Genomic DNA, 17,533 nt, shown 5'->3' on the forward strand with positions numbered 1-17,533 from the left:
TGGCATTGTTTACATGGTTTGCACTCTCCACCATGTGCCTTTATGTGTTTTAAAATTTTATACATTTGCTTATTTTTATACCTTTTGTATTTAATGTTATTGTTGTATTTAATGTTACTGTTTGTATTTAATGTTACTTGTATGCACCATGGGTCTGAGAGTAACGCAATTTCAATTCTCTGTATGTCCTGTACATGTGGCAGAATTGACAATAAAGCTGACTTTGACTTGACTTTGAATGTGCAAGTGTACCTAAAATGACTAAGTCCAAGGGGGGGGGTTAAACCAAATATTCAATTTCTGTTCAGTCACTGCATTTTAATAACTAATAAGCTTATTTTGAACACTTTTTTTTTTTTTTTCATTTTAATTAATTGAAAAAGGTTAATTTTGGGGTAGTGGTGCAAGGAAGCGGCTTTGTAAATGAAAGGTTACTCACCACTGCCGAGATCTACAAATGTGTCATCCTCCATCATCTCCATCTCATCAATTATTTGAGCGACCAGATCAAAAGAGGTCTCTCCATATACCTCAGGTGAGAAGGGTTCATAGTTGTTGAGTTTCTCGGGATCGGTGACTGAGTGGTTGTACACCTGCTGCAATATGTGGCGAAGCAGGCCGTTAGAGGGACGCTTGTTCAGCTTCATGGGCTGAGTAGTGCCTTTCCACTGCAGACACACAAAAGATGGATACAGAAAAATACACTGCTCAATAAATTAAAGGGAACACTTAAAACACAATGTAACTTCAAGTCAATCACAGTTTTGTGAAATCCAACTGTTCACTTACGAAGTAACACTGAATTGGCTTGAATTTATCCAAACCTCAACTTTAACAAGTGCCCACTACCTGAACTAGCCCTAAACACACCATGATGAAACCTTCACCAAATTTGACAGTAAGCAGTGTTGGAATGCAGTGCTCTTCCACCATGCACAGCAATGTCATGAGAAAATAAATACAATTTTGTCCAAAGCACTTTGTTCCTAAATAAATCTGGCTTGTCTAAATGAGCTTTTGCATACAAGAGACACTACGGCATTTAACAGACTCCCTTATCCTGAACAACTTAACCCTGACTAGCTCTAAGAGGACTGTCCCTGTTACCAGTATCAGGATCAAATCCTGAAAATCCTTTACACTGGGCCAATCGAATCATTCCATTTTTCAGTCCAGAATATGAGCTCGACACAAAGCCACTTTCAGACCACTCTGAAACCCATGCCTGAAGATTTTGTTCAGCACACCCACTTAAAATCAGCAGTTTCAGGGACAGCCCCCCTGGACCAACTCCAGGTTAAGTGTCTTTCTCAGGGACAGCTCAGTTGATCATAGCATTGTGCATGTTTCAGATGGGCTCATGGATCAAATGTCTGAAAAAAGTAATGTATTTTAGAACTATACCTGTTTTGGTTAAACAAAAAAAGTAAGTCTATGGGTATCTTGTACTATTTCTACACTGCCAAGAAACATTGACATTCAAAACACCTGGCAGACCTACAGCATCTGACGTTTTCCCCCAGCCACCGCATTCTTGATGCAAATACAGCTGAATTCAATCTATATAACATGCGACCCCGGGGAACATGCTTTTTGCGAACAAACCCTTAAGAGATTCCAAGGAAAAAAGATTTAACATGGATTTAAAGAAAGACAGAGAGAAACATAGATAATGAGACAAACACAAGTCTCCCGAAAGCAAAGGCTGGTTTCAGACTGAATGAGTCATGCGCTGCACTATGCTCTAAACCCATTATATTTTCTATGGCTTGTGTGGCTGTGGCACAAGAGCAATTTCATGCTGGTCTGCAGCTTTATGCGTACACTGTGGATAAAGTTGAAATTTCTTGGCTTAAGACAAGGAAATATTACTAAGCATATGTAGCACTTAGCTTCATCATGACTACGGTGGGCAGTGAGGAAAGACCAGTAATGACTTTCACAAAGTAATTCACGTCTGTTAATCTACATACACATGTTGGTTTATCATTTGCAACACCCGATAAATTGTATAAGTATTCAGACTTTTTGCTCAGTTTTTAGTAGAAGAGTCTTTTTGGGAAATACTTTTTTTGGGAAACAATTTTTTACACCAGGATTTGGGCATCCATTCCTCCTAGCAGATCCTCTCCAGTTCTGGCAGGTTGGATGGTAAACGTTGGTGGACAGATATTTTTAGGTCTCTCCTAGTGCTGCACGATTAATCTAACCGCAATCGTAATCGCGATGTCAGTCTGTGCGATTGAATGAACGCAAAAAGCTGCGATTTAAATGTGACGTGTTTGGTCACATGACTTTCGATTCGGTTCAATAGAGACCTCAGATTTGTGACTCACATATGGGAACACGTACGTCAACGAATATAGTTGGCCATTATAAAATCCCGTTTTATAAGTCTTAACCTTAGCTAAGCTAGGCTAAGCTAGCGAAGATATGCATTCCTGTGTTCCAAGTCAGCCTCCAAACAACATTTTGGCTAAACGTAGGCATTAACTATTTAGACTGTTCTTAGCAGTTTAGTTAACTTTTTTCCAAACTTTGAAGGTTTCCTAAAGAAAATCACCTCAGTTTACAAATGTTAACCTTAGCTAAGCTAGCAAAGCTATGCATCCCTGTGTTCAAGTCAGCCTCCAAACAACGTTTTGGTTAAACGTAAGAACTATAATACGGGATTTTATAATGGGCAAATATAATCAAAACAGTTGTTTAGCCTTACCAGGGTTTGTCGTTCAACAGTAATGTTTTTTTAAAGTAAAGACTTTTTTTTGTCATTATTTAAGTTTGTAGAATATTGTATTTTGAAAGCACTGGGCATTTCAAGTTGTTATAAGTAGTTTGTATGTTTCACTTTGAAATTAAACATTTCACTATTAGTAATTTCTATGCGACTTTTCATTGATATACAAGCAAGTGCCCTTTATCATATCGCAATCGCATATCGCAATATTGATCTCAATAATTGCAATATGTATTTTTTCCATAAATCGTGCAGCCCTAGTCTCTCCAGAGATGCTCAATTGGGTTTAAGTCAGGAGGGTAGTAGTAGCCTAGTGGGTAACACACTTGCCTATGAACCAGAAGACCCGGGTTCGAATCCCACTTACTACCATTGTGTCCCTGAGCAAGACACTTAACCCTAAGTTGCTCCAGGGACACTGTCCCTGCAACTACTGATTGTAAGTCGCTCTGGATAAGGGCGTCTGATAAATGCTGTAAATGTAAATGAAATGTAAATGTAAGTCAGGGCTCCGACTGGGCCATTCAAGAACAGTCACAGAGTTGTTGTGAAGCCACTTCTTCATTATTTTAGCTGTGTGCTTAGGGTCAGTGTCTTGTTGGAAGGTAAACCTTCGGCCCAGTCTGAGGTCCTGACCACTCACTCTGGAGAAGGTTTTCTTCCTGGATATCCCTGTACTTGGCTGCATTTATCTTTCCCTTGATTCTGCTCATTGGAGAAAGCTGAGACTTGTTCATTTAATACTTCATTGATGATAACATGGAAGCACATTGTAAGTCGCTCTGGATAAGGGTGTCTGCCAAATGATTTAAATGTAAATCCGATTCATAGAGATGTATGATGCTGTAAAATGCAAACTGGGACACTTAGCCTACTTGCAGGTTACAAATTTACCCAGAAAGAGACATTGACCATGCTCTCCACCCCCCCAGACTATTTGTAGACTCACAAGTTGGTGGATACTGTCAATGGCCCTGTTGTACTTGTCACACAGCCTCTGCATACTCTCAAAGCTGCAAAAAAAAAACAAAAAAAAAAACAATATGTTTAAACATTACACATATACATATACACTGACCATCCAGCCATACTCACCTTTTGGTGTCATAGTCAATAAGGACATAATTCTCCATGGCCAGTTTAAGGTCTGGGATCTCCTCACAAACCCACCTATTCACACATGTACACAAACAAACAATGTCAGTAAACATTATCCTCATAGAACTCTATTTATGTAATACATATAATATTAAATCTCACCGAATGGTCTCAATGATTTCATGTGCAGCATCATGGTGCTTATCCTTTAGGGAGGGACAGAGGGGGGAATAGTAAAAGAAAAGGAAGAATTTTTTTTTTTAGTACATGCAGTTTAGTACATAATGTTTAGTACAACATTATTTTGACATCAGATTTATTTGAGTCCAAATTAAATTTCCCCCCCTAGAATGCGGACGGGACAAGAATTGATAATTGGACTCAGTGGTAGCACATCTGTGAGAGAAAATAAATTCTCACAAATTTCTGTCACAAAAATCTATTAATTATAGACAAATTGACAAGTTGATTCAGCCCTAGTCATACAGTACAGGAAGTGATTGTATATATGAACATTAATGAAACTGTGGTCTGGATGTAAACTAGGGATAAATAAATAAACAATTACTAAAACAGCTGCCGACAAATTTCATAATCCATTCGTTTTTTTTAGTAAGTTTCTAATATATATATAGGGGAGCTGTGTGGGGGCGGTGCTTTGTCAGTGGCACCTCAGTGGCACCCTGGCGGTTTGGGATTCTGTTATGTGGGCTGACGAGCACACTGTTTTGTTATGGGAGGAAAAATGGCCAGGTCAGACCAAGTGTCTGCTAAAACAGACCATGCTTGACGCCTGGACAGACCAGGTGCTGTAGACCAGAAGTCACACGTGATCTGTTTTAGCACGTACAAAAACGTAAAGCATGGTTGTGTAGAGCATAGGGCTGGCCAATAAAATGATAACAATATATATCACAATAAACACATTATCAATATCAATTAAAAAATGTGTTCAATAAAACATTCGATATTTTCTATTCTTCGTCTGTGTCATGTCTGGTCTACCTTGGTCACGCCCCCGCCCTAGCCTGTCGTCTGAGTTTTAACTACGTGCAGCCCTGGACACAGTGTGATGACGTCACGTGTTGTGGTGCGAGTGGCCGTGTACAGGTTCGTATGTGTGCTTAAAGACTTAGTGGCAGAAGCAGGATCTGCTAAAGACTCTGGCTACAGCTCATGTAGCTTCAGTGACTGACTTCCATCTCCCCATAGGGGCGTGAGGCTCAATAGTGGGTTTTGAGAATGGGCTGGATTGGCCCTTTATTAAGCATTTCTTAAATGTCGCACCTTAAATGTTAAGAGATAATTGTTAAGTGTTCATTGTGACTTTAGACTCATGTTTACATAATTATTTGAGTTTTCCATGGTTTACATGTCTTAACTGAGGGGATTATGATCAGAGGAATGTTACGTTTAAAATAAATGTAATATATTTTCTCCTGGTTCTTATTTTAAATGGCCGTAAATAATATCAATACATTTACATTTACGGCATTTGGCAGACGCCCTTATCCAGAGCGACTTACAACGTGCTATAATTATCAACGTAAATAATTATCATTATCAACCGACATGAAACACTGAGATGGTTTTCAGCCATATCGCCCAGCCCTAGTAGAGCATGTGCACATCCAAGCATTAACTAAACGCATGGTGGCTTCAGGTAACAGACATTAGAAATGGCGTTTGAATATACACAACTCTTTTAGCATTTTGGTTTAATTTTCCAGAGAATTGACCAAAATTCTCTATTAAAAGCATGTTACACAACAGACAATATGGAAAGAAAGACTAGATGCTCAACAAAAGATGAGAGTATTGAAAAGAGTATGGAGTATTAAAAGTGAAAATAAAGTGATTGGCATTGTGAAACACAGCACACGGAGTACACAATGAACAGTGTCCTCTGTTTTTAACCATCACCGTTGGTGAGAAGTGGGCAGCCATGAGCGACGCCCAGGGAGCAGCGTGTGGGGTGCTTTGCTAAGTGGCACCAGCAAACTTCTGATAATAGGTCCACCTCCTTACCCGCTAGGCCACCACTGCCACACCATATTTGGAATAATGGTAAATAAGTTCAAATGATTTGGTGCTGGTACAGCCTTTTTAAATGAAGAATGATTCTAGCTGATTATGCTTTTTTTTGTCAACATTAAGTAATATCCAATAGCGATAGAGGAAGAGATTATAATAATGCCATTCTGCTCCATTCTGTCCACATCTACAAGCTTTATGGAATGTGAAAGTGAAGTGATTGTCATTGTGAAACACTGCAGCACAGCACACGGTGACACAACGAAATGTGTCCTCTGCTTTTAATTCATCACCCTTGGGGAGCTGTGGGCAGATATAGGTGCCAGGGGAGCAGTGTGTGGGGACGGTGCTTTGCTCAGTGGCACCTTCCAATTACGGTTCCATTTCTTTACTCGCTAGGCCACCACTGCCCCGGAAGCATGCACCCATACAAATTAAATAAATGCAAAACAGAGAGCACAGCATCTAATATTTACTTAAAGTACACATCTGTAGCTAGTTTCACAAAAGATACAAGGTTAAACAAGCACAGTGTATACTAGAGACTAGGGTCAGAAGAGTACAGAGAAGAAACTAGTACAGCACACAGCACAAATGGAAAGTTGGCCACAGACAGCAGGCTGATAAGCTGAACAATGCTGGGCTGCCCCGACGTTCATATACTACCCTCCTATCGCTTAATGTCATTTGATTAATTCGACAATTATACGAACACGTCCACAGCCCGGTGCTCGTTTTTACTCTCTTTTAATGCAGCATGGGGTAAAATGGCTAGCTGCTAACTAGCAAAAAATAAAACGACACATGACTTAAACGTCACTTGAAATTGACAATAGCATACTGACTCACTATTCTGATCTAATAATCATCTGTAGCAAGCATTGGGTAATTAAACGTAAGGAGGGTATTTTCCACTGCAGCAATGCTAGTGTAAGATAGCTACTGTCCCTGTTAACCTTACCTAGGCAGACACAGAAATACGCCCTGAAACATACTACTTACATATACAGGTAACGGCCAGGGGTAACCAGCAGCTTCAGCTCCGACCGGCGACTTCAGCTTCAGTTCGAGCTTCTCTCCCATCCTACAAGACTTTCTCCGGCGAGAAGAGGCGATGCGAGGCTAGGCTAGGCTAGGCTAGACAGACAACTTCACGCGCTAAAACGAAGCATGCCGGTTAAATATTTAAATAAATAATACTACACGATATTCACTTCGAGCTGGCCTAATAAGCACCAATTACTAATTTGTTACTATTATTAACTCTATATACTACAATAAGTTGATAAATTCGTGCGGACCGGCCTCCACCGCCGCCGCCATCTTCACCGGCGTGATAAAAAGGAAATGAGTCCGTCGCGAAAGAGTCGGTTCTTTTAAATGAATGAATTCATTTATAGTGTAAATACATCATTTTACTGACAAACATAAAACAACGTTGTTGCATTTTAGATATTACCAGGTGTAGTATAATCTCACTGATTAAGTTAAGTTCACATTCTTCATCAGAGGTTCATGCTGGGGTAAATAATACAACCGACTACGATTGGAAAGAGCCGACTCTTCCGGGTGAGTGGGCCAAAAGATCCGGAACACTACTGCAACCGACAAGGGGAGATAGTTCAAGCCGGTGTTACAGGAAATTCAGTTCCCCCATGGTCCCCCTGGCGCGTGCTGATTTCAAATCATGACGTCACACGCTACTGCAACGTTAGACGTTTTCTCTGCCTTTCTAAATGTCTTTATTCGAAGTATTTTACAGATACTATTCGAACCGATTGAAGTCACCGGACAGGATATGAAGTGGCCGGAGCAGATATGCGGTAGTCTAGTTGTAAAAGTATATCATGATGGACTGTTTCTGATAAATGCTATAAATGCAAATATAAATGTTTCCTTTAATCACATGTAATTATGAACCCGAGTGATTTGCATTAGTATGTGGAGAATGGTATACACACACACCAATATATTGTATGTATATACAGATATTTTGAATACTCTCAGTCTATTTATTGTACAGTGAACTGCTTATATTTACATTTAAGGCATTTGGCAGACACCCTTATCCAGAGCGATTTACAATGTGCTTCCATGTTACAATCAATGAAGTGGTCAAGTCTGGTTCACTAGGACCCCCAACTATGAATACAATCTTTTTATTCACTCTGTTGTAGTTTCTATACAGAAGTCAGACAATAAGAAGGTTACAAGTTCTCTAAAGAGGAAGGTCTTGAGCTGCCGTGTGAAGGTTCTCAGTGACTGAGCTGGAAGTTCATTCCACCACCAAGGGGCCAAGATGGAGAAGAGTCTAGATGAGCGTCTTCCTTTTACCTTCAGAGATGGAGGGACCAGGCGAGCAGTACTGGAGGCTCGGAGTATACGAGGTGCAGTGTGAGGTGTAATAAGGGCTGTGAGGTAGGATGGTGCTACTCCATGTTTGGCTTTGTAGGCCAGCATCAGTATTTTGAATCTGATGCGTGCAGCTACTGGGAGCCAGTGGAGGGAACGTAGCAGAGGGGCGGTGTGGGAGAATTTGGGAAGGTTGAAGATTAGTCATGCTGATGTGCCGGAGTTAAATGGTTACACTAGATTTATAAGTATATTTCTTCTTTCTTGTGTCTTTTATTTTCTAAAGACTTTTATTTTGTTTACCTGTATTCTGATGTGGGTGAGGGAATTATAATGACAATCTGGGTGTTTGTTTAATTGTAGAATGTTAAAGTGTGTTAATGTTTCTGGTTATGTCAAATATGTTTCTGTATTTTTGTTTGTTCAATTTATGGTTATTGTTAAAAGTTATGTGGGTTCTAAACCTTTGATCACCCCCCGAAAATTGTTTGGATGTGGCCGTGCCCTTGGGTTAGTGGGTTGGAGACCTGGTTTAGTTCTCTTGGACACATGGCGTGAGTTGTGAGAGGTGCGTGGGGTTTGTGTGCAAAAAGTAATTTCTTTCATTTTAATTTATGTACATATTAGGAATATTTTGCATGTGTGTTATTTTGTGAATATTTTGTTATGTTCTTTTAGTACTGTATTTTGTAGAGAGAGGTGCAGAAAGACGCGATGTGTGACGCGATGTTCTGACGCGACCTTGCTTTTTGTACAGAATATACTTTGCACAGAAAATCTCTTGAGTGTCAGCTCATCATTTGCGGTTCAAGAAATGAAATAAAAAAATTACACAACGCAGAAGAAGAACCGCTACACTGCTGAACCAGTATCTGGGTGGCCTGTGTTGACAGATAAGGACAGATTCGTCTGATATTGTAGAGAAGGGGGAAAGACTGATGTGAGTCAAGAAGGAGAGTTGGTTGTCTATTGTTACTCCCAGGTTGAGGGCTGTTGTAGAAGGAGAGAGCTGTGAGTTGTCCAGGTAAATAGCAAGATCCTGATGTGGTGAAGAATCTGCTGGAATGAATATTAGTTCAGTTTTAGTGGGATTGAGTTGGAGGTGATGGGCTGCCATTCAGGATGAGATGTCAGTTAGACATGCAGAGATTTTGGAAGCAGCATGTAGATCTGAGGGAGGAAAAGAGAAGATGAGTTATGTGTCGTTGGCATAGGGCACATGTGAAGGACACATTGCCTAAAACAAATAAGAAACCAGCATGTCATGCACACAATACATCTATCAAACAAATGTATATACCTCTCTTCTTACTGCAAGTCCAGTGTCCATGCTCACCAATCACTTCAAGCACCAGTTGGTACTCTTCAGGGTTCCACTATCAAAAAGACACTGACATTATTAAGACACTTCTTTAAAATACAATATTGTATTTGTAGATCTAATAAATAGTAGTGGTGGGCCGTTATCGGCGTTAACGTGCTGCGTTAACGTGAGACTCTTATCGGGCGATAAAAAAAAATATTGCCGTTAATCTATTCACAAAGTTGGGTTGGGAGCTGGGTCTATACTACTCAAGCTATTGTGTCGGAGTTAAATGGTTACACTAGATTTTTAAGTATATTTCTTCTTTCTTGTGTCTTTTAGTTTCTTATTTCCTAAAGACTTTTATTTTGTTTTTGAGACCCGGTTCAGGTCTCTTGGACACATGGCGTGAGCTGGGAGAGATGCGTGGGGTTTGTGTGCCAAAAGTTATTTCTTTCATTTTAATTTATGTACATATTAGGAATATTTTGCATGTGTGTTATTTTGTGAATATTTTTTTTATGTTCTTTTAATACTGTATATTGTAGAGAGAGGTGCAGAAAGACGCGATGTGTGACGTGATGTTCTGACGCGAACTTGCTTTTTGTACAGAATACACTTTGCACAGAAAATCTCTTGGGTGTCAGCTCATCATATGCGATTCAAGAAACGAAATCAAAAAAGTTACACAAAGCAGAAGAAGAACCGCTACATTATGATGACTTTCACCTTGATATTTTAGCGCGGATGTATACCTAGCCGAATTGCACTGTAGGGGGCGAGAACGAGTCTTCGAACTGTGAAATTACCTCATCAAACGTTACGTGGTAACATGGATGCAGCTATTTAACTGAATAAACAGTTGGTAAACACAAGTACATCTTATTGAACATAATTTATTTTATCATATTATCAATTATTCATACCAATTATCATAGTAGAACAGCTTTCTCAAGCAGTTTGTAATGCATTTTGGAAACAGGAGATGAGCCCCTGGTCTTATGCGCCACATGGCTTGAGAAACCCGTTCTCAAAGACTTACTTTTAGTAGATTAGTGTAGATTAATGTAGATTAATGTAGATTAATCTAGAATCTAGATTAATGTAGATTCATTTTGCTTACTCTATATTAATCTAGATGAATTCCAAGATTACAGTGAGATTAATCTAGATTAAGAAAATTAATCTATGTCCACCTCTAATAAATAGCTATAGTAAATAAATAATATGTATATATATATATCATCAGGAGAGGAAATGGTACCTTTCTGAGGGTAATGTATGACCCCTGCCACACCATGGTCATGGTATAATAATCAATTAGAAAAGCCTTGTCCATGCTGTTTTTATTGTGTTCTTTGACCATTGCAAAGATATATGCATTTATGATCTGTGAAAAGCACAGCAGAAGTTTGGTCATACGTTTTTTTTTCATAACTTTGTCACAATTTTCTAAAGCATAATTGCACAACCTCCTCCTTGAACAGTCACCTTATCGTGGTGGAGGAGTCTGAGAGCCCTAATGATCCAAGGAGCTATGTTGTCTGAGGCAGTTGGTGCCCCTGGAAGAATCTCCCATGACAAATTGGTCTTAGGTTAAGGGTGAGACAAAGAACAGTTCAGAAGACCTTTCATGGAAGGAACAACAAAGAGCCAGTGAACCTGGCCCGGAGGGTTACCAGGGTCCCACCCGATCCCCGGACAAGGAAACTGGCTATTGGGACATGGAATGAACACCTCTCTGGCAGCGAAGGAGCTGGAGCTTGTGGAAGAGGTTGAGCAGTACTGGCTAGATATAGTCGGACTCACCTCGACACATAGCATTGGCTCTGGAATCCAAGTCCTTGAGAGAGGTTGGACACTCTCCTTTACTGGAGTTGCTCCGGGTGAGAGGCGGAGGGCTGGGGTTGGCTTTTTATTAGCCTCTCAGCCTGTTTGTTGGGGTTTACCCCGGGGGACGAGAGGGTAGCTTCCCTGCGCCTTCGGGTCGGAGAAAGGGTCCTGACTGTTGTTTGCGCTTATGCGCCAAATTACAGCTCAGAATACTCACCCGTTTTTTAGTCCCTGGGACAAGTGCTAGATAATGGAGTCCCCAGTCAGAGCACTGTCCTGCTGGGGGACTTCAACGCTCACGTGGGCAATGACGCAGTGTCAATTATAAAGTCCAGTTTATCACAGAGTCCCCCTGTTAGACACAGACAAAGTTAAATTCACTCTAGTTAGGCTGTCCTAGTTAGGGTACCGGGCCACTGTAGCACCAATATACCACTATAACCACATATTTCAGTATCGGTCGTACAGTGCAACCGTCTGCCACTGCTTCTGTTTGTTTTCTCTGAGACACGGAATCAAGCACCCAGACTACTGGCAGATCCCAGTGAAGAGACCAGCAAATAAATCCTGGTTCCTGACAACTGCTTAACAAGGACATACCATGAAACAAACCACAGCCACCACCACCGTTACAACTACAGCTATAGGGATCTTCAAATGGACCATTATGGACACGTAATCTAGACCATGACACTGACTACATCCTGGACTTCTCCAACCCTACAACTGTAGGACTTATTATTATATCATCCCCAACCCTGCACTGACACCATTTCCAGGCTCACTCTACCCTGGAAGGGGGTCCCTCTCTTATCACTCCTTCCCAAGGTTTCTTCCTTTCTTTTTTTCTCTCTCCTAGAGTTTTTTTTGTGTGGAGTTTTTCCTTGTGTGCAGAAGGGTCAAGTGTGGGGGGTGTCAACTGTAGGGCCTGTCAAAGCCCATTGAGACATACTGTATGTGATTTTGGACTATATAAGAAATAAATGTTGTTGTTGTTGTTGACAGCATGACCTGAAGGGGCATAATTGGGAGGAACGGCCTGCCAGATCTGAACTCGAGTGGTGTTTTGTTATTGGACTTCTGTGCAAGCCGCAGTTTGGCCATAATGAACACCATGTTCGAACATAAGCATGCCCATCAGTACATTTGGTGCCAGGACAGCCTAGGTCAATGATTGACTTTGTAGTCGTATCATCTGACCTGCGACCATATGTTTTGGACACTTGGGTGAAGAGAGGAGTGGAGCTATCAAGTGATCACCACCTGGTGGTGAGTTGGATTAGTCAGAAGAACCTGTCAAGATGGTCTTCAATTCCCACCACCAGCAGAGACTTTGACCACGTCCCGAGAGCAGTGGGAGACCTTGTTGAGGCGGCTGTTGCTAGCTGTGGTCACAAGCTGGCTGGTGCCAGTCCTAGCGGTAACCCCCATACCCGCTGGTGGACACCAGCTGAAGAAGGAGGCCTACAGGGCATGGTCTGTGGGTCTCATTTACATTTACATTTACATCTACGCCATTTGGCAGACGCCCTTATCCAGAGCGACTTACAACGTGCTTAAGTTACCATCGATGAAGATCAATTCTGGTTCACTAGGACCCCAACAAAGAATACATCTATTTTATTCACTCTGTTGTAGATTCTGTACACAAAGTTCAACCTCAAGAAAATTACAATTTAATCTGGGTCTCCAGAAGCAGCAGACAAGTACCGGATGGCCAAGCGGGGTAGTGGGGATGGGGAACTGCTGACGTCAACTGGGGCTATAGTCGGGTGATGGAAGGAATACTTTGAGGAGCTCCTTATTCCCACCAATGGTTTTTTCTGGTTTCTTCCAATGAGAAACCAGAGCTGGGATACCTGGGTATGGACTGGCCAATCTCTGGGGCAGAAGTTGCTGAGGTAGTCAAACAGCTACACAGCGGAGGTGGATGAGATCAGTCTTGGGTATCTCATGGCTATGGATGTTGTAGGGCTGTCGTGGAACAGAGCAGACATGTCTCTGCAACAGTGCGTGGACATCAGGGGCAGTTCCGGTGGAGTGGCAGACAGGGTGGTCACCGTTTTTAAGAAGGGGAACCAGAGGGTGTGTTCGAACTATAGGGTGACCATAGGTGAGGATCACACTCCTCAGTCTCCCTGGAAAGGTCTACTTCAAGGTACTGGAGAGCAGGGTCCGGTTGATAGTTGAATCTCAGATTGAGGAGGAGCAATGTGGGTTTGTCCTGGCCATGGAACTGTGGACCAGCATGGGAGTTTGCTCAACCAATCCACATGTGTTTTGTGGATTTGGAGAAGGCCCCAGGGGCACCCTATGGGGGGCACTCCAGGAGTATGGGGTGGATGGCCTTTTGTTAAAGGCAATTTAGTCCCTGTACCAGAGGAGCAAGGGAAGGGAAGAAGGGAGCAGGAGATCGACAGGCGGATTGGGGCAGCGTCTGCAGTGGTGAAGAGGGAGCTGAGCCAGAAAGCAAGGCTCTCGATTTACCAGTGAATCTATGTTCCAATGCTCACCTATGGTCATGAACTTTGGGTAATGACCGAAAGAACGAAATCGCAGATACAAGCGGCCGAAATGAGTTTCCTCCGTAGAGCCTTAGGGATAGGGTGAGGAGCTCAGACATTCGGGAGGAACTGCTCCTCCACAAGTTGAAGTGGTTTGGTCAAGATGCCTCTTGGACGCGTCCCTGGGTCGACCCAGGACACGCTGGAGAAATGATCTCCCCAGTCTGGTCTGTGAACACCTTTAGTGTCCTGCCGGAGGAGCTGGTGGAGGTGGCTGGGGAGAGGGCTGTCTGGGATTCCCTATTTGGGATGCGGAACCCGGACAAGCGGAGGAATTGTACGGAGCGGATGATTATTGTACAAATCATCACAAGCCCTGCACTAACAACATTTGCAGGCTCACTCTACCCTGGAAGGGGGTCCCTTTCTGTATCACTCCTTCCCAACGTTTTTTTTGTGTGGAGTTTTTCCTTGTGTGCAGAATGGTCAAGTGTGGGGGTGTCAACTGTAGGGCCTGTCAAAGCCCATTGAGACATACTGTATGTGGGCTTTAAAAGAAATAAATGTTGTCGTTGTTGTAGGAAGACGAGGACAACAATAATTGCACAATTGACCACATTCTTTAGTCAGGGGTTGTCTGTAAGGGCCAATTTTGCTTAGAAGTTGCCTTTTTTGGTCCCACACTCTTCCAGGTCAAGCTTTGTCAACTATTAAAAAGAATGACTATCAGAAAATGCTAAATGTATTCTATTTTAAACTAATTTTACTCATAATCAAATTAGGATCTTACTTTTTTCATGGAACAGCTGACAATGAGGCTGGTGAAAGACAAGGTGTTCTTGATGCTGTCTTTGTATAAGTGAAATACATGATAATTGTAATAGTGAAGCTAAAATAAAAGTTTAAATGTGACCTCCCTATGTATGGTTATATTCATTTTTTCCACAAGACCATTTGTCTGTGGGTGAAATTCATAACAAAATTAACAAAACAAAATACAGCACTAACTGTTGATTAAATCATTTGTTTGATATTATTTATTACATTTATTCATTACATGTTAGTACATGTAGCAACACTTGGATCCAAAAGTGAGTCTTGACTGATGCTTAGTTTCTTTTTGCTTTATTCAAAGTTCTTGAGAATCCATCCAGTCTTTGTCTCTTTACAGCACCGTGAAAACGACATTAAAATACACAGAAACATACACTATACATTTTACACAAATCAGAATTATAAATACACATGAAAATAAACATACCTCACTGTGCTCACCAAGGAATGCAAACATAGCAGGACAATCAATTCCTCTGTTATTTTACAAGTGGCCAAGGTCATCTTCAGCAATACACTTGCAGCTCAAACTGGGCAACAAACTAAATCCAGTGAACAACAGAACACGGTACAGCTCACTTAACAATCATCACCTGCAGGCCACATTAATCAAACTCCTCCCACGCAAACCACAGCACCACCCACAGGACAAAACACAAGACCACATGGACGACCTACATTATAGAAGAATATAAATGAATACAATAAAAATATTAATATTTATATAAAGAAAAATGTCAAACCCATAAAAAGGACAATTGTGGTCCTGGGGCAGTGGTGGCCTAGTGGTTAAGGAAGCGGCCCCGTAATCAGAAGGTTGCTGGTTCGAATCCCGATCCGCCAAGGTGCCACTGAGAAAAGCACTGTCCCCACACACTGCTCCCCGGGCGCCTGTCATGGCTGCCCACTGCTAGCTCAGGGTGATGGGTTAAATGCAAAGGACAAATTTCACTGTGTGCACCGTGTGCTGTGTATCACATGTGACAATCACTTCACTTTTTACAGTACATTTTTATAATCATATAGTGCTAATAATTAAAAGGCACAATTTTGTGAAAAAAATTACAGTGAACATGAAAAGACACATCACAAACCTGATTGACGAACTCTCGCCCAAAATCCTTTGAGGTGCTCCAAAATGGTAAACCAAATTGACAATGCACTGTGTGACCTCCGCTGCTATTTTTGAAACTAATGGAAAGGCCTCTACCCACTTTGTGAAGTAGTTTATCAGTACAAAAATGTAATGATTTCCTTTCTAAGTCACCATCAGTTTTAGGTCCATGCCGACTTACTCCCATGGCTCATTTACCTTTAAGATAAAATATTATAAACATTATGAATTCTTCCATTTATGAATACTTACATGAAGAAATATCAAATTCAGATATAGTGTATTACTTACAATAATAGGAACATTTGTTTCTGAACATGTTTCTGACATGACTTTTAACACCATTTACACTGTACTATAGTCAGTACTAATAACCATATTGTCATGCTAGCAGCCACTAGTGGGATAGGCCCTCTTCCAGACAGCCCATCGCTGTAATTATCAATAGAGTAATATTATTACTTTTATAGAAAAATACGTTTTCCATGTGCTAACCTCTGACAGCATACTGACATATTTTCTGACTTTGTCAGATTTTCTGGATATTTTTCAGAAGTTGAATATGTTAGGACCTCTTTGTACAAAGTTGGGTCCATTTTGCAATCTATACACTTTTCAAGTAACGTTTTTAGGTAGCAATGTTACCGAAACATATCAACTTTCACTGCGCAGTACATCGCGCACCAGACTACTGCACACCAGAAAACGTGTGAGCAAAGCGCGAGAGAACATTCATAAATTGTTGAGTATAATCCAGTGCTTACACTTATCTTGTGTTTATATATGTGTAAAATAGAATATACTTTCAAATATATACAGTGGTGGAGGAAGTACTGAATCTTAGTACTTAAGTAAAAGTACAAGTAACCTGCAAAATATTTACTCAAGTAAAAGTAGAAGTGCTACATCAACAATCTTACTTAAGTAAAAGTCCTAAGTAATTACTTTTAAATTTACTTTAAAGTATTTTTTTAAGTAAAAGTACTCACACAATGGTTTGTCTCAACATCTGGGGTTTGCCATTTTGTAAAAGCATAGTACATACACATGTGGACAAAATTGTTGGTACCCTTCAGTCAATGAAAGAAAAACTCAAAATGGTCACAAAAATAACTTGAATCTTACAAAAGTAATAATAAATAAAAATTCTATGAAATTTAACCAATGAAAGTCAGACATTGCTTTTCAACCATGCTTCAAAAGAATGATTTAAAAAAAATAAACTCACGAAACATGCCTGGACTCCTTTGTACTAAAATAAATTTCTGTCATGATCCGGACCGGCAGGGGTGACTCCAGATCCGGAGTTTCATGTTAGTCTGGTGTAATGTTCCCTGATCGTGTTCACCTGGTGTATATTTATATAATTGTATAAAACTATCCTGTTCGTGTCTGTTCGCCGTCAGGTCACTGCGTGTTAATGTTCCCTTGTCGTGTGAAGTCGTGCATATGCGTCCTCCTTCATCGCCATGTCCAATTTCTTAAATCTGGCCAAGGATTTCTTTGTGATTCAGAGCTGCAGGGCTCTGGGTCCATGTTGACTGTCTTGGTCTACCAGCTCGTGCTGCTAACTGACACGCGCTCGGCCATCATTGGAGCTAATAAATAAAGTAAAGTAAAGCCTGATTGGTAGGAAATGGCAAACAAGGCCAGAACACGATAGACTAACTATTTTTTCATGCAAGATTTTGAGGAAATTGTGTTCATAAAATGTAACGAGTAAC

General features: G+C 41.0%; 1 protein-coding gene across 1 annotated transcript in view; it reads right to left on the reverse strand.

The window, feature by feature from the left end:
* The window catches only part of dot1l (DOT1-like histone H3K79 methyltransferase), a 43,014-nt gene extending 35,818 nt beyond the window's left edge, over positions 1 to 7,196 (reverse strand). Inside the window, exons 1-5 of the mRNA XM_028962106.1 lie at positions 6,872 to 7,196; positions 3,998 to 4,041; positions 3,833 to 3,907; positions 3,687 to 3,750; positions 440 to 668 (exon numbers count right to left, since the gene is read on the reverse strand). Coding sequence (XP_028817939.1) covers positions 440 to 668; positions 3,687 to 3,750; positions 3,833 to 3,907; positions 3,998 to 4,041; positions 6,872 to 6,952 — 493 coding nt within the window. The 5' untranslated portion in view covers positions 6,953 to 7,196. The remainder of the gene's footprint in view (positions 1 to 439; positions 669 to 3,686; positions 3,751 to 3,832; positions 3,908 to 3,997; positions 4,042 to 6,871) is intronic.
* Between the last annotated feature and the right edge of the window lie 10,337 nt (positions 7,197 to 17,533).

Source organism: Denticeps clupeoides, chromosome 19 (genome assembly GCF_900700375.1).
Source record: "Denticeps clupeoides chromosome 19, fDenClu1.1, whole genome shotgun sequence".
In the NCBI taxonomy this organism is placed as follows: domain Eukaryota; kingdom Metazoa; phylum Chordata; class Actinopteri; order Clupeiformes; family Denticipitidae; genus Denticeps; species Denticeps clupeoides.